This window comes from Phocoena sinus, chromosome 1, assembly GCF_008692025.1.
Source record: "Phocoena sinus isolate mPhoSin1 chromosome 1, mPhoSin1.pri, whole genome shotgun sequence".
Taxonomy (NCBI): domain Eukaryota; kingdom Metazoa; phylum Chordata; class Mammalia; order Artiodactyla; family Phocoenidae; genus Phocoena; species Phocoena sinus.
Genome location: NC_045763.1, coordinates 105,047,594 through 105,066,475, shown reverse-complemented (window position 1 = coordinate 105,066,475; position 18,882 = coordinate 105,047,594). Strand labels below are relative to the sequence as shown.

The 18,882-nt window shown below is 33.5% G+C and overlaps 1 protein-coding gene across 4 annotated transcripts in view; it reads right to left on the bottom strand.

The window, feature by feature from the left end:
- Positions 1–18,882, bottom strand: part of MAN1A2 (mannosidase alpha class 1A member 2) — a 173,451-nt gene that overhangs the window by 48,564 nt on the left and 106,005 nt on the right. For all 4 annotated transcript variants that reach the window (XM_032633910.1, XM_032633914.1, XM_032633922.1 and 1 more), the window contains exons 7-10: positions 16,313–16,436; positions 12,561–12,654; positions 5,058–5,173; positions 1,026–1,245 (exon numbers count right to left, since the gene is read on the bottom strand). In XM_032633910.1, the coding sequence (XP_032489801.1) occupies positions 1,026–1,245; positions 5,058–5,173; positions 12,561–12,654; positions 16,313–16,436 (554 nt within the window). The remainder of the gene's footprint in view (positions 1–1,025; positions 1,246–5,057; positions 5,174–12,560; positions 12,655–16,312; positions 16,437–18,882) is intronic.

Here is an 18,882-nt window from a genome sequence, read left to right as displayed (position 1 = left end):
ATATAGAAACATACATTTTTGGGATTTCCCTGGTGGAGCAGTGGTTAAGAATCCGCCTGCCAATGCAGGGGACACAGGTTCAAGCTCTGGTCCGGGAAGATCCCATATGCCGCGGAGCAACTAAGCCCAAGCGCAGCAACGAAGACCCAACGCAGCCAAAAATAAATAAATAAAATAACAATAATAATAATAATTTTTTAAAATACATTTTTAAAGCCAGAGAAAAACTTGGAAGACCTAGTCCAGTGTTTCTCAACCCTATTCTCCAGGCTTTTATTTAAACCTAATTGCCTTCTCCTTCCATGAAATATTATTAACAAATATATACTGTTTATCTATCTATGACTATGTGTGTATGTGTGTGTGTGTGTGTGTATGCTTTATATTTAAAGATATTTTTTGCCCCCAGGAACAAATTTTTGTCACCTGTAAAACTGAGAATCATCTCATTTTTTTAGGTAAGGACACTGAAGCCCAGAAATATCACATACTTGCCTAAAGCAACACAACAGGTTCTTTTTAAAGGTACAAACAACTTAAAATTATTGGTGAACTGACCAAGAGACAAACTACTAGTTATCTACATACCAATTATACATATAACATACAGTTATATACATACTCAATATAACTAATATCTTTATTGGCAAGGCGTGTAACCTAAATCAACTCTGTATTCTTTTAAGCAACTGATTTTACAGAAGCTGAAATAAATGGATGAAATGGATTCTTCTATATTAAAATAAACAACGTTAGCCCATACATTCCTAAAAGCCCTACCTATTGTCTTTAAAACAACTTCTTCAAAATCTTTATTAACAAAAACAGAATTCAGAATAATAATTTAGAAAGATGCAGGAACATTATTTTCAGAATTAAAATTCATGTTTTTAAGAAAATTTACTGTGTTAGAATAAATTATTTTGAAGTAAAAACTGCCTATTTATTTCCCTTCTAATTCCTGGACATATTTTTATCTTAGAAATTATTTTAGACTAAGTAATTAGCATTATTAATATTCTTACCAGTTCTGTCATATGACTCATGACATGTACGTGCAATTTCTGCTCCTAGCTCTAAATAATGTCCAGCTTGATCCATTCTAGAACCATCTGCTCCTAGCACAAACATTCCCCCAGCAAAGCAGGCCAAATGCCCCATCTTCTTTTCCAAGTGCCCGTTCTTCCATTCTCCAATAAAGGTAAGACCTCCCCGAGACTTCCTAATAAGATGTTTTTCTATAGCCTATAAGAAAGAGTAGATATTCAAAATTTTAGAGGAATAGTGTTAGTATTCAAACTTAATACATCCTTTTCACACAAAACCTTGGTAATATGAAATTCTACAAAGCTGTAACTTTCCCAAACTGGAAGACTTAATTTACAATAATTAAGTTTGGGAGTGAGCAATCAAGTTACACATAATCTTGAACAAATATCCAAATCACAAGCATAATGAGACAAGGTGGGAGAGAGGAGACTGGCCTCAAGATTACCTTTCAGCACAACACTACCCATATTACAGGTTTTTTCTTCTTGCTCTAAATGAAATTCATAATAATCAGTGAACTGAGGTCAGGATGACAAGTTAAAACCCAGAGGCTCTACCGGTTTATTTTCTATTTCAAACAACAAAAAATGAATAGGAAGAAAACACCCAAGTTAATCAGAAAAATGTGATTTTGATAATCAGTTAAAATGGTTTCTTTCTCATGTAACTATACATGTTGTCAAAGTGTTTTAAAAAGGCATATTAGGTGAGATACATTATATGTTATAAAACTTAGAAAAACAGTTGAAAGTTCAAACTTAACTCCTTAGTCCCTTACTTCACAGACTTGGGCATTTGTTTTGGATGCTGTGCCAGGGTTAAGAGAGGCCATGGGACAATGTCAATTTTACTTCTTCTGAAATGTCAACTTTCCTTAAAGCAGTGGGAATGGAAAGATAAATATTTTACATTAAACCTGAATATAACACGAAGTAGAGTCCAAAAATCACATTTCATTTTAAAAATGAAAAAGTTTAAGAACTTTGGACCATGTTCTTAGACTTTGCTGAGAGGGGCTAAAGAACAATTCTCTACCTTTAGAGGTACGTCTTTGTAAAAGTATAAGGAATTGCATTAATTCAGTTCTCTTTGGTAGACATTATTATACATAATTAAATACTATACTTTTCTGACAATAAAAAGTAATAAGACTCAACTCACATTTTTATTGTGGGCTGTTTTCTGTCAAGCTCAATAACAATCAGCTTTTGAAAAATTTATTCTATGTTCTTTATCACAATAATGTTTGTTCTACAGAAACACAAGGACTATGCCTTATTCATCATCTTACGCTCCACAAACCCTATAAGTGTAGTATGCATTCAACAATTGTTCAATTAATAAGTCATTTTATAAATAAATGGTACCCTTTGATAATTGTATTTGACCTGTTAGAGGAAGAAGGGGTAGCTGATAAGTAAAATAATAAGGGACTACCATTGGATTATAAATGTTTATTGTTGTTTTATTTTAACCATAGTACTATGAAGCACAAATGAAAACATCAGTTTTTTGAGTAAAGGGACAATGTTTTTCATCTTTGTGGACCTCCCTACATCTAACATGTGGGTAAACTTTTTACCAACAATTCACTTACAGACACCTGAAATTTCTTGTATGGCTCCCTTCTCTCAGTAAAATTAAGACAAATGTCTAAGAGTTCAACTTATGTAAAAATTTTTGAATGGTATTGCTCTTCTATTAAAAATTGTTAAACAAATCTTCATAAATAGTGGCATTAATTTCTTGCTCCAAAGGGACCTTTAAAAAGGTATAATTTTTCTTCATTATTTTAAATAAAGACTAAATATAAACTTGATCAGAATATAAAACCCATAACTACATAATTTTTAAAAAGAAAGCTAAGATGTAGGAACCAGGAATATGGGTAGCCATAAGTGCAGAGGAAGGTAAGATGAGGATGGAATAATTTAAATATATTAGTTCAGAAAGACAAATTTAAAAAATGACTTATCTCAAACTAGAATGGATCTTAAAATTCACAATCATTCCTATCTCTTCTGTGCATACTACATGTCATTTATTTTACAATTTGTATATACTCTGTCTCCTAACAGAATTAAGAGTCATCGAAGATAATTAACATTGCAAAAACTGCATACATGTCTCAAAATGAAAGTTAGCCAACTGGTTATTTAAACACACTTAGTAGGTGCTCATTTTAGACTTAAGAACTAATAAAAACAGAATACAAATATAGAAAGATTTTTAGGACACATATATAGCAGATGATTCATGGAAAATAATTTTAATTTATGAGATTAACTTTCAAAACAGGTATCATGCTTTTCAAAGTATATATGATTTAAAAAGCAATGACAGTACAGATGAACCAGTTTGCAAGGCAGAAATCGAGACACAGATGTAGAGAACAAACGTATGGACACCAAGGGGGGAAAGCGGCAGGGGGGTGGGAGTGGGATGAATTGGGAGATTGGGATTGATATATATACACTAATATGTATAAAATAGATAATAAGAAAAAATAAATAAATTTTTTAAAAAGCAATGACAAATATCATGTTCTTTTTCCTTTAGGAAACATTATGCAAAACAAGAGAAAATGGTTTTAGATTCAAAATATTACAAGCAGCAAACTACAAAGAAAAAATGATTACGTGGTATATGACATGTCACACTTTCTCAAAAATAAAAATAGTAAACACAGTCATTCATTTATCAAATACTTACTGAATACCTATTGTTTCAGGTCATACTAGACAATAATAAACAAATTAGTCTGTCTTCAAGGAACCCACAGACTAGTGGGAATGACTAAGGGTGGCTGTTTTCAACATTGCAATTCTAAAATTATTACCTTCTTCCTAGATAATGACTTTTCTTGCATCATAAACCTTTCTAGGTTTAAAGTTTAATAACAGAATAAAATTCTACAACTTTTCAAAATACAGGTCTTCATAAAGAATTTTAGAAGTCACATACTAAAGTGGAGATTCCTGATTACCCATCAATTTAGTTCAATTTCTTAGTCAACACACTCCTTCAAGAAACATTTATTGAATGCCTACAATGGGCGAAGCACTATAATGCCACATATTAGTTCAACTCCTGTGCATTTTTATAAACAACTATAGAGATTAGTTCCTCAAAAAGTAAGGATATAAATGGGTAATAAGATCCTTGGTTTAACTTAAATACAAAACAACTGTAACTTTGAGTATGGATGATTGACTAGAGTCAGAAATGGTGTTACATACAAAATACACAATTTTTAAAAGTAATTAAATTATTACAGGGATAGGGGTTTATACTAGATCAGAAAGCAAATAATTTACAAAGTAATTAAATCACTTTTCTATTTCATAGTTTCCACTTGGAGGTATCACATATAAGTGTTTCCAAGAATGAAACTTGTTCCAATTTTAAACTTTTACACTGTGATACGGGGTTACATAAATATAAAACAATACAGAATAGTGGTTAAGAGCATAGGCTTTGGATCTAGACTCGAGTTCCAGGCTCCATCACTAACTAAGCTATGCGACCTTTAGCAAGTTACTTAACCTCTCTGCACCTTAAGGTCCTCATGTACAAAATGGTAGAGAAGATTAAATGATTTCACATATGTAAAAGGGGTCAGACGAGGGGTCAGAACAGTTCCTGGCATGTAAAAAGTACTATAAAAGTGTTTTGTCCTTATTATTTACCCATAAGGCTCTCAACATGTAGGTTTAATGGGTCATTTCAAAAAAGGAATGTTTATGGAAAAGTATGTGAAGTTAGCTTTTTCAGTCTCTGTAGAAAATAGCTACAAGTAATTAAGATAAATTTTCATACATAAATATGTTACACTAAATTCCTCAACAATTTCTTTAAAGTGCCACAATAAAGAAAAACTTAATATATGACTATTAAAATACTAACAAACTCTAAGGAATGTATATAATGTGTACAGATGCTCATCAATTTCGATCAAATACATCATATATTCGATATGCTAATTAGGTAAAGGTTCTGATAATTACCTCAATAGCATCATCATACATTTTTCTGGCCTCATGATCTGTTTTATCTGACATCAACCATGCTTTTAGTAAGTACTCATAAAAACTGTCTCCTAGCCCGCCAACTGATGTATGATCTGCAACAAAAGAGAAAAGAGAAGGATGGAGGTGGAAGAAAGAGAAGACAGAGGATAAAAAATAATGCTTTTTAATTACAATGACTATATTAAGACCAATAATTTAAACATTATAGTGACAGCCGTATTTCCAACATACTTCAAATTTAGTCCAGTAGGAGTATACCATAATCACTCTCCTCAAATATATATCCAGTTTTCTAGGATATCTTTTTCTCCTGGATGTGGTATTTCACATATTTAGTAGTCTTTTTCATGTATCGGTGATTATGTGGAAGAACACTATTGATGGGAATGTAAAATGGTACACCCACTTTGGAAAACAACTTGGCAGTTTCTTAAAAAGATAAATATACACACCTACCATACGATACAAACATTCCGTTCTTGGATATTTACTCCTGAGAAAGAAGAACACATGTCCACTCGAAGGCTTGTGTGTGAATGTTCAAAGCACTTTATTTGTAACAGCCCAAAAGTGAAAATAACCCAGAGGTCCATCAACAGGTGAATGGATAAACAAACTGTGGTATTCCACAAAGTGGAATTGTACTCGGAACTACGGATATACACAACATGGATGAATCTCAAAATAATACTGCTGAGTGAAAGAAGCCAGACAAAAATTAAAAGTACATATAAAGGATTGCATTTATATAAAATTGTAGAGAATACAAACCTATCTGTAATGATAGAAAGCAGATCAGTGGTTGCTCGAGGAAGGAGTGAGTAAGGGAATGAGGAAAATATCATAAAGGGGTATGAGGAAATCTTTTGGGGTGATATGTTAATTATTTTGATTGTGGTGATGGTTTTCATAAGTGTATACTTACTTTAAAGCTTATCAAATTGTATACTTTATTATGTACAGTTTATGTCAATTTTACCTTAATAAAACTGTTTTTACAAAAGCAAGTAAACAAAATAAAAAGGATATTTGGAATCAGCCCAAACCTATCAGTAACATCAACAAATCAAATTAAACACATCTTTTAAAATAAACTGAGACTCTCACACAGGAATTTTTTAAAGTTTTATTTTATTAATATATATAAATACTTTTTACTAAAGACACACCTAAACTAAAACTGCCCAGGAAATTGAAAATAAAGAAACAGTCAAAAGAGAGATAAGGATGGATAGGAGGTTTATACATAAGACTTAAGGAGAGTAAAGAATAAGAAAGTAAACTGATCAAAGTTAGAGTTGTGAGGGGTACTGGTGATCCAGTTAGAATTGGAAATTATAAATTTATAGTGACTTTACCCTGTATTACTGATGGTTTTCATCAGCAATCCTCAGCTGACTCTGTAGATGAATGCAAAAGGTACATGGCTACACTGATACAAGTATTGGGATTTGTAGGACAGGTAACACAGAAGACTAAATGTACTCGCGTATTCTCACACTATTTTGGATCCTATGCAGTCTAGGCTGGTTAGGAAAGGAAGCAACAGGTGATCCTCTTGTCCAACCATTCAGGATCCTCGCTCCACTGTTCACCTATTGCATGCAACCAGTAAAACATCGGCCCACCTGTCAGTCTACTCTACTATTATCCCCAAATTCACAATTTTCACCGCCAATGAGAACCTCAGCATTGCTTGTCAACTTTTCTATGACCCCTTGATTAGTGCTCTTTCCCATTTCCTAAAGCAGATTTTTGAAATCTCTTCTTCAAAAGGCCTCTACAGCTCTACCTTCTTCCTTACTCTCAGCAGACAACCAAGCCTTCAAATTCACATAAAAAATACAGATCATTCACCCCAAAAATGTATCTTTCAACTTCCTATACCCCATCTATCAATTTATCTATTCCCTTTGCCTGTTAAAGAGGAAGAAATGTTCCTTCTCTACTCTATGCACTCCATCTAGCTCTGGACACTAACCACTTCTGCTTCCTTTCCAGGAATCCCCCTCTTGGTTTATCAACTTCTACCCTTCAACTGAAACTACCTCTTATTATTAACATCTTAAAATAATCTAATTTTTCTTGACTCTACCACACTCTTTTGGTTTGATATCTATCAGGTGTTTACTGAAAGAATGGAGAAAGAGAAATCATGGATCATGTCTAGATTTCTTGCTGGGGCAAATGAGTGAACAGTGGTGCTCTTCACTAAAACTGGGAATACTAGAGGGGGAAATGGCTTAAAGTGGAAGGAGTGTGAATCTTGGGCATGCTGAATTTGAGGGACTAGCTGGATAGCTAAATGGATATAACAAACATGTGGAAATCCAGAGAGAGATAAGTTGGGGGTATAACTTTGGGAGTTATAAAATTGGGATTTATAAAAATGTATTTGAGCCATAATGGAGTTTACTCAGAGAGAATGTATGAAATGATCAAAGGACACAAATGGTACTTAGGAGCATGGTCTCAAACATATATTTGGTCTCAACTTTGGTCTCAAACATATATTTCTGGATATGTCGTAGATCTAAGGATTAATAAATGAGCAGGAAAAGAAAACATAACAAAATTAAAGTAGGTGAAATAACGAGAAAAAGATGGAAAAGGCAAAAGTCTTTGGCATCATGGTTTAGGGGAAATGATTTTTAGATATGTTAATTATTGCTAGGGATTACAGATTTAGTTACAGGTTACTTAGGTTATAGGATGTAGTCTCAGTCCTGCCTGACAGGCTCTCTCCAGCTCTTCTAGACTCTTGTTCCAGTGGAAGTTTATATGCTTAATAAATAAATACATAGCAGACGCCTGCAATCCTTGGTCAACTACAGAATTTATCACCCAGCAGTCTGACTTTCTTATTTGAACCACTGAACCATGCCTGCCTAGATGTCAAATCTGATGAACCACGTCACTCCAAGGTCCTTTTGAAATTCAGAAATTGGTAACATATTATAAAGTATTAGTAAATACCAATGGTTCATATTATCTGTCTTAGCATGTCATGAAGTTAATGGCAGGTTTCTAAGAAGTTAATTCTTGAAGTGTTCTTACAAGAAATTCTAGAATAAAAATATTTGTATCATGTGTTATAGTTTATGAAGCATTTTCAAATATATTTATTATCTCATAAATATGACCCACACAACTGTCTTATTAAAATAAGTACAATTAGAACAGATGAAGAAACAAAGGCATGAGGTTAAATAACTTATGTAAATTATTAAGCAGGAAAGCCTGGATTAGTCTTCTAACTCCAAATATTATACCCATTCTTGCTTTTCTTTCACAGTTTTTAAATCAGTAGTATAAAATTTAGTGAATCAGTAATGATAAATTTCCTATATTTTCTTCACTTAAGTCATTAAACGGCATAGGCTAAGTATTGTACTTAGAAAACTAGTGAAAAAATAGAGTAAAAAAAAGATATTAATGATGTGCCTTTAAATCTAGGTTGCTTACTATATTCTTTTATATCTGTTGCCAAGTACTTTTCCTGAAGGTAATTACCATAACTATTCTCTGTGATTGCTGTGTTCATGTCACAGACATTATCATTACTCTAATTATAATACAGTTAGCCAAAGCTGAATTGTTAAATTTCAGTTCAATTCACTGTTTGTTTTGCAGACTATTTATAGTTATGACAGATGTATACTGCTCAAAGATAATAATGGAATTTGATACACTTTTCAGAAACTGATACGAAATATACAAAAATACTAAAAGGAATAAATTGGACAATTTAAAAGGACTGCAGCTGCTAAAGGGATATCAGGATAGCTCCCCTAGAAGTTTAAAGACCTCTTGTCAAAACAACCAGTGAATAGCTCTTTTTATAACATTCTCAAAATTAATAAATGCTGAGAGTGAACATAGTCTAAAGAAGTCATCTGGATTTGTTTTGTGGGAAAAAACAAGTATGAATGAAAGAATTGTATTTTACTGCAATTTTTTATTGTGGTAAAATACATACATATAACATGAACATTACTATTTTTACCATTTTTTAAGTGTACTATTCAGTGGCATTAATTACATTCATAATGTGGTACAAACATTGTCATTATTTCAAAAACTTTTTCATCACCCCAAATAGAAACTCTGTACCTATTAAGCAATAACTCTCCATTCTCCTCCCACCCAAGCCCCTGGTAACCTCCAATCCACTTTCTGTCTCTGTAAATTTGACTACTCTAGATATCTGATGTAACTGGAATTATACAATATTTGTCCTTTTGCAACTGGCGTTTTTCATTTTAGCATAATATTTTCAAGGTTCATCGATGTTGTATCAGAACTTTATTCCTTTTTATAGCTAAATAATATTCCATTGAATGTATATACCACATTTTGTTTATCCATCTCTTGGACACTTTGGTTGCTTCTACATTTGGGTATTGCAAATAATGTTGCTGTGAACACTGGCATACAAGTATCTGTTTGAGTCCTTGCTTTCAAATCTTTTGGGTAGATACCTAGGAGTTGAACTGCTGGATCATATGGAATTCTATGTTCAACTTATTGTGAAACCACCAAAGTGTTTTTCACAGTGGCTACACCATTTTACATTCCCACTAGTGGTGTGAGAGGGTTCCAATTTATCCACACATCCTCACCAACACTCATTATCTGTCCTTTTGATTACAGTCATCCTGGTAGGTGTGAAGCGACATCTCATTATGCTTTTAATTGCATTCCCCTAATAACTAACGATGCTGAGCATTTTTTTCATGTGTTTATTTTCCATTTGAATATTTTCTTTGGAGAAATATCTATTCAAGTCCTTTACCCATTTTTTAATTGAGTGTCTGGTCTTTTTGCTGTTGAGTTTTAGAAGGTCTTTATATATTCTGGATATTAAGCCCTTATCAGATATACGATTTGCAAATATTAACTCTCATTTATTTGCAAATAAACTCTTGTTCTGTGGGTTGTCTTTCAATCTCATGACAATATCCTTTGATGCACAAAAGTTTCTAATTTTAATGAAATCCAATTGATCTATTTTTTCTATTGTTGCCTATGCTTTTGAAGAAGTCACTCCCAAAACCAAGGTCATGAAGATTTGTCCCTCTTCTAAGAGTTTTATAGTTTTGGTCCTTAAATTTAGGGTCTTGGGTGCATTGTGAGTTAAGTTTTGTATCTAATAAAGGTAAGGGCCCAACTTCATTCTTTTTCATGTGGCTATCTAGTTTTCACAACACCATATGATGAAGAGAAAGAGTTATAACTTTAATAATTAAGATGCCATCAGTGAGACACTGCTGGTCATTTCAAAGGCTGGCAATTCTCAAACAGTGATTTATTTTTTCCAGTATTCTAAGATTTTGGTGTGGAAAATAGCATCTTCTTATTTAAAAATGTTTTTAATCTTACTTCAAAAGTAATACATGTCCATTATCAAATTTAGAGTAATAGAGGTAAACAAAACAAAAACAAACATTCAGTAAAAAACCACAGGTAACACTTTGGTTTCTATCCTTGTGGTATTTGTTTTCTCTCTTTTTCTCAATATCTTTCTAGATATTTCATATTTACCTATGTCAAGTATTCTATAACATAACTTTTAATGACTATATTGTATATCAGATCTGGAGGGATTATAATTTAACCAAATTTCTTTCATAGGATGTTTAAAAACTGCACTGTCCAATGTGGTAGGCTGTAGTCACAAATATCTAATTAAATTTAAATTAATTTAAAGTAAATAAGATTTAAAATGCAGTTCCACAACCATACTAACATTTCCAGTGCTCAATAACTACATGCTAATAACCACTACTATATTAGACAGGACAGAAATAGAACATTTTCATCATCATAGAAAGTTCCATTGGACTTTCTATGGAGTGCTTTAGAATGTTTCCAAATTATCCCTATTATAAATAACTCCAAAATTGTAAATTACCTCTCTATATATACATATATATGTGCTGGGTGTGTGTGTGTGCGTTTGTGTATATCTATCTATCTATCTATATATATATCTGAAAATTTCTTCAGAATAAATGCTTAGAAATGAGTCACTAGTTCAAAGGTCATACAAATTTTAATACTTTTTTTTTTTAAGAAGATATTGGGGGTAGGAGTTTATTAATTTATTTTTGCTGTGTTGGGTCTTTGTTTCTGTGCAAGGGCTTTCTCTAGTTGTGGCAAGCGGGGGCCACTCTTCATCGTGGTGCGCGGGCCTCTCACTATCGCTGCCTCTCTTGTTGCGGAGCACAGGCTCCAGACGCACAGGCTCGGTAGTTGTGGCTCATGGGCCTAGTTGCTCCACGGCATGTGGGATCCTCCCAGACCAGGGCTCGAACCCGTGTCTCCTGCATTAGCAGGTAGATTCTCAACCACTGCGCCACCAGGGAAGCCCTAATACTTTTTGAAACACTGGATACAGGGATGTGTCCACTTCCTTTATAGATTTAATAGATAAAGAACAGTGTCTTCTGTTTAAAAGCTTCATTGATTTGATTAGGGACTTGGTGAAGTGGGAAGACAGAGGGACAAAGGTCTCTGATGACCAGTCTCTGGAGATGCTACAAATATGGTACTACAGATGGCAGTCTTTTGTACATTCTAGTAAAGTAGCACCAGTCTGTACAGAAAGAGTGTACTGTTACACTACGTTGTCTCCACGTATCGTCCTCATCAGCACCACTTTTAGGATTAAATATGAACATCTGTCTATTGTCCATTTGTGTTTTGTTTTTTTCATGAACAGAAAACATTTATTGTTTTTAAAAAATCAATTCCTTCAAAGATCAATTCTAAAACTCTAATAAGAAAATCACCCCCTCCCCAAACAAAACACTGTCTCCTGAGACAGGAAATCACTTCTACCACAGTCTCACCTAATAATTGGTACATTCCTCTACTATCAATACATCTATCACATTATATTTCAACTACTTCTAAGTGTGTCTGCCTACCCTGCCTGCTAGCCTGAGAGCTGCCTGAATTCAGACCAAGTCCTATATATTCTTTCCCTATCTCCAGTCTCATTCAAGAGCCTGGTGAATAACAGACACTGATACCTTCTTTTAAAATGAATGACCAGACATGGCCTGTCCAAGAGCAATCACCCCATTTTCTAGTCATTTGACATGCTCAACTGTGCTTCATATTCCGCTACTACATACTTATATCAAGCAATGCTCTTATTTACATGAAGATAGAGTTTACAAATAAGGGCTTAAAAGTACAACCCTGCGCAAATGCCACACTATATTTTAGCAAAGTACTTACACGTACCCGAAATAAAATACTCTTGTGAGAGGGGAAATTCATGTTTCCATTTTACAAGTAGAAAACCTGAAGCTACAAGAGATTAGAAACTTGCCAAAGGTAACAGCACTAGCAGATCACAGGGTTATATACTGACTGAGGTTTCTAACACTACATGTAGTATATTTATCAATACATCAAGCACAAGTTTCAATCTTTCAACAAAGCCTCAGTTGTAATAGAAATACTTACACTGACCCCAGCGACCTGTTCGTGGATTCAAATAATTTGGATAAAGACCATTTGGACGATCCATTTTCTGAAGTAGTTTCCGAATGTGCATGACCTAATAAGCAAAGTGAAATTAAGAATGCAATTATTGAAAATAAAATCATTAAGGTTTTATATTAATCTGGGCTTTGTTTTTCTCCTCACTCAGAGCCTACACTGCCATCCCACCCCCAATCTTGTGTGTGTGTGGGGGCGGCGGGGGAGAGACGGTAAGGAAAGGCTTCTAATGACTCATTATTTCTATAAGATGAAATATGAGCATTATTTAAAAGTCAACAAATAAAAATACAAAGAGGGCTTCCCTGGTGGCGCAGTGGTTGAGAGTCCGCCTGCCGATGCAGGGGACGCGGGTTCGTGCCCCGGTCTGGGAGGATCCCACATGCCGCGGAGCGGCTGGGCCCGTGAGCCATGGCCGCTGGGCCTGCGCGTCCGGAGCCTGTCCTCCGCAACGGGAGAGGCCACAACAGTGAGAGGCCCGCGTAACGCATAAAAAAAAAAAAAAAAAAAAAAAAAAAAAAAAATACAAAGAAAAGAGCACAGACAGAAACCAATTTAAATTCCAACATTGTACTATCCAGAAATAGCCATCAGAAACATCGGTGATAAACATCATTCCAGACATATTCAATGTATGCATAACTAAACATAAAATCAGAAATAATTTCATAGAAATATAATCATAATAGGACATTTGTAATAAAAAAGTATGAAACCACGCTGAAGTTAATAGATGAAAAAGTAAATAAAGTAAAACTAAACTGCTGAACTTTAAATATTGATCCCATAATAGATATCCCTATATTTCTAAAATTCCTAAACTTCCAATTCCTAAAAGATATCCTGAAGTTAAGGGGGGAAAAATCATGAAACATATTAAGAAGCTAGAGACTTTCCCAGGGACTTTGTTTTAATTCATCTCTAGATTGGATGATGGATTTTTTAAGTGCTTAAAAAAAAAAAAAAGCACAAAGGTATACCATTTCTTATATTCTTATTTGAGAATGTTATCTTCTCATCTGAAGGATAACTTAATTGGTATAAATGACTTGGGGAAACATTTTCTTTTTCACAGGACCTTATATGTACTTCACTATTTTCTGGACTTGAGCATTATAACATTAATCCTTTTAACACAAAGTTCCCAATCATCTTTCACTCAGCTGGAATCTGTCATCATGCAGTTTTAGGAGTGGGCTCAGGGATGCTTATTACCTGTGTTCTTTCATGTTTGAGACCAACTCTATGTACAACAATCTCAATCTGAATAATTCCATGAACCAGGTTTAGTCAGTTCAGGATGATGTTGTTATGAAAGACGAAAAAATTAGTGTTCTTTTGTCTCCTGAAAATTATGCATACATTGAATCCTCTCTGCTTCTCTTCTACATCTATTATTTCCTTTCTAAATCTTTTTATCTATCTTTTCATTTCCATACTTTTACTAGCCTGTCTCAATTTTGTCTTCTAAGTCTTACTGTATTCTGAATGCTTTCTTTGTATTGCTTCCATTTTGCCCTTCATTTTGACGATAACTTAATTTTTTCTTACACTTTATTAATGATATCACATCTTATATTCTTGTTTCACAGAGATGAGCGCTTCATTATCTTCTCTCTCATGGTGATGTTTGGTCCAGGTCTTCAATTGCTATTTTCTGATAAGCATTTTTTGGCCATCATTTATTTTTCACATTTTTTCCTTCTTTTTTTTTCTGGTAATATTTTTGTATAAATTCTATACATGTTCTTTTTTGATGACTTACTCATTACTATTTTTTCCTGAACCAGCAATTCACATGAGTTTTGACATAAAAGGATAAGTAGAGTCCAAATGTGAATGTGCTTTTTTAAGCCTTTGCTTCTCCTCAGGCAACTGAAACTAGCAATGCAGCACTACGCATATTAGAGAATCTGTCATTCGTTCTCTTCCCTCACCAAAGTGTATGGACACAAATACAGCTTGTCAGTGAGATTCCTAACTGAATTCTGTTTTTCTAGCTTCTCAACACATCATATTTACTGGGGTCCAAAGACGCATCCACCATCGGTCTGTGATCCTGTTCTCATTGCTGCTAATGAGGATTTGGTTTTGTACCTCAAGATGTACCACTTATTCTAGAGAACTGCTCTATTAGCTTTTTTTTTTTTTTTTTTTTGCCATCACATGTTTATGACATGAGGCTACAGCCTTTCCTTCTTACATGGTTATTGATGAATTTTTGCTGGTCTTTATTATTTTCACTGTTATTGTTCATTTAATCAGGAAAGGGAAAATTCTGTGATCTGGCTCCATTTTGCTATCTTTAACTGAAAATTCTTCTCAGTTGATGAAATATTTCATACACAGAAAGGAATATATATAGATTCTACTCACACCTCAATTTAAGAAATACAACACTATATAACCTTTGCTGTTCTGTTTACTGCTACCCATTCACATACCACTGCCCTTGTCCTAGATATCATCACGGCTCTGAATTTTATGTTCATCATCATCCTGATTCTATTAAAATCACTTTTGAATCCCTAAATGATATTTTGTTCAGCTCTGCTTCTGTAAACTTTATGGAAGTTGTATTATACTCTTTTGATTGATGAATGTGACCATAATTTATTTTCACTGCTGTAGTAAATCTTATCATATAAATTGCTAATATAAACAATGTTTTTATGTATATGATATAAATGTACATACCGAAGAGTGGAATTGCTGGGTTATAGAGTATTTGTATTTTCAACTTTATTAGATTTTGTCTTTTAAATTTAAACCTTTAATGCTCCTAGAATTGTTATAATCTACAATGCTACCGCTGTTACAACATTTCCACAAGTATGTGGGTCTGTTTAAGGGCTATTTATTCTGTTCATCAGTCTTACTTGTCTCTATACACCAACACTATACTGTTAGTGTTGATAACTGGGTAATACAAACCCACCCAACATGTTTTTCTTCAGGAATATTTTGAATGTTTCTCTTCTATTTAAATGCTAGAAGTGTATAGTCAAGTTCCATTAAAAAAAAAAAAGGCAGTGGGGAATTGATTGGCATTGAATTGATGCTATAGATCAATCTGGAGATGACTGAAATTTTTATGATATTGTTTTCCTATACATGAACATAATACATCTCTCGATTTATTTAGGTCATCTTTAATGTCACTTAATAGTTTTGAACTTTGTTTATCTTTTGTTAGATTTATTTGTGGGAAACTTATACTTTTATCCTACCACATAAGATACGTTTTTATAAATGATACTTTCTTGCCTGCTGTACCTGGTACAGAGAAATTCTACTGATTTTTAATATTTATATTGACCTTTTATTCAAAATATAAATTAAGCTCTTATTTCTAATAATTTATATGTAATTGTCTTAATATTTTAGGTAATCATCTAATCTGTGAAAAGTTACTGTTTTCTTTCTTCCTTTTCAATTCTTTACCTTTTTGTTCATTTTGTTTGTCTCATCTTGCCATGCTGACTAGAAACTTCAGCACAATGCTAAATAGAGATCGTAATGGAATTTAAAAAAAACTTACTAGTGGTTATATCTTCTCAAATAACAGTAAATATTTTAAATATGTTCTAAATAGAAGGGACATTTCTTTACATAATTTTAAAAAAGGCAAACATTTCCTAAGCTTTAATCAAATCTTTGGGGTAGAATCCTAAAGGATTCTTTTATAACAAGGAAAAGAAGGCAAGAAAACTAACCTTTTTGTAGTAAATCGGGTTTCCTGTCAAGTAGCTGAGGTGGACAAACTCCATATGCAGTGTACCAAATTCAGCAAGAATGCTGCTACCTGCAGATGCCCAGCCCCAGTTTCGCCCTACTCCACTGAATGAAAGAAAAGGTAAAAGGAGACAGGATTGGGAAAAAAAATGAAACTTTTTTTTAATGAATACATAAATTTTAAATATATCTCTTAGAAATTATTATCTCAAACAATAGATTACTTATATCTAAAATTTTATTATTTTTAAATTATTGTTAATAGAATATCCACATGTTCTAAAAATCAAAACAATGTAGAAAAGTATACATTAAATATATTTCAGCCCATTCTCATCTCTCTTCCCCTTACAGGCTCCAAATATAATCATTCATTAGCTTATGTATAAGTACAGAAATTTCTATGCATATATAAGCAATCCAAATATATATTCTTATTTTCCTCCTTTCTTAAACAAAACATAGCAAAGTATACTTACTGCTCTGTATGTCGGATTTTGCTATTAAGATGCACCTCAGTAGGCATTCCATATCAGTTCATAAACAACTTTCTCATTTTATTTTTTTAATAGATGCACAGAATTCCATGACATTAATGATTTTCAATTGAAATGTCTCACCTCAGAGGCATATGAAAATGTGTGAGAGCATTTTGAGTTGTTTCAAACCTTGAAGGTGCAACTTACAGTTATTGTGCTGGGGCCAAAGATGTAACATGACAGTATCCTGATAAAGAACTGTCCTGCCTCAAATGCTCATAGTGCCTGTATGAAAACTACTATGTTATATGAATAGACATAACTTATTTAATCAATCCTCTATAGTGGTCCTTTGGCAAATTTCTAATATTTTGCTATTATGAAAACTTTTATAGTGAATAATCTTGGGTACATTTCATTTGTGCAGATATATGTCTAGGATATCTTCTTACTTTTTTGCTTTTTTTTTTAGCCTGCCTTATAAATTTTTTTGGAAGCCAAACTATATAAATGAAAAACTGTAGTCTTTTTGGATGTTATCTTCTTTCTCAGAAGGTTAAGTTTCCTGTCAAACATAGGTTGAGTATAGGCTGATTACCTTGGTTTTAGGCTTTGTTAAGGGTAGTCTATTTCAGTTTTACCTCTCCCTCTAGGAAGTGGCCCTCTGGGATCTCAGCTGAAAGCCTGGAGTGTTTATCAAGGGCCCTTCACCTTGGAAGCTTTAAACACTAACCTCTGTCTTCCCAGTACCATGTACTTGTTAAACTTTCCCCTTTATATCTACTTGTATACTGGCAATTCAATTTGATATGCTTTATTTATGTGTTGAGAAAACATTAAAATAGATATCAGGGTATATCACTACCTTGCTGAAAGTTCGTTAATTTTTTGGTGCTATTTTTATATTGTTTTTGAAATTATGATAGGCAAATGCCAGTAACATATTTTTTTGAAGCCAGACATGAGAATCAAGGAAGAAATATGGATACAGTAACTATGTAGGACAGTCATTCATTTCACAAATATTAAGTGCCTACTATTATCTGGGACATATAGTAGTGAACCTGACATATAACATTCCTGTTCCCATAATAAGTAAGACCATTTTAATAGTGATAATTGTTATGAAGAAAATTAAATAGAGTGATAGAATACTGAGTACTAGCAATGGAAAATGAGTTCGAAGACTTTATGTATAATGTTCAAAGAGTTTCTAAAATGACACAGTTTAAACTGAGACCTGAATGACGAGAAGGAGCTAGTGATGAACAGGTACAGAAGAAGAGAATTCCCAGCAGAGGAAATAGCAAACGCAATGGCCCTGAGGAAAAAGTTGGCTAGTGTGGCTGGAGTTCAGGAAGGGGAAGTGAATGATACAGAATGAGGTTAGAAAGCTAGGTAAAATCCAGACTGTGCAGAAATTCTGTAGGCTATGGTGAAATTTAAAGTTTTTTTAATTTTAAGTATGATGGAACATCATGGAGAATTTTAAGGAATGTAACATAATATTTAAAGAATAAAGCATACCATTTAGAAAGATTACCTAGGTGTCAGCATGGCGAATGGATTATAGCAAAGTCAAGTATAAACACAAAATCCCATTTCCATGTAAAAACTTCTGTCCCAAAGTCCCAAATGAAAGTTTCATTCATAGTGCATTTAAACATCTCAAAATACTAAATTCTAAACAAGATTTTTCACTTTTTATTTTACAGACAGCCTCACAGCGCCCTCCACCTTGGCAGGCTTAAACACTAACCTCTGTCTTGCCAGTACCATGTAGCTGTTAAATTAGCTTCCAAATGCTGTTATCTAGTTCTTTTGAGTCCCCCTGCATGGGCAGGTATAGAATCAGCCAACAATTTGAGGAAAATTTGTACATAAATTTTGGGGCTTTTCCTCTGCAATTCCTTCCTGTCTTGAGACACTGTCCCTCATATCTCAGCCATTCTGGCAGCTCCAAGACCTGACCATAGTCTTCTTTGCCCTAAATGACTGCTACATTAGGCTTGGCTTCAATTGCCCTGCACCATAATTTAGAATATGCCCTCGGGGGTAAAGCCAGTGTTTCT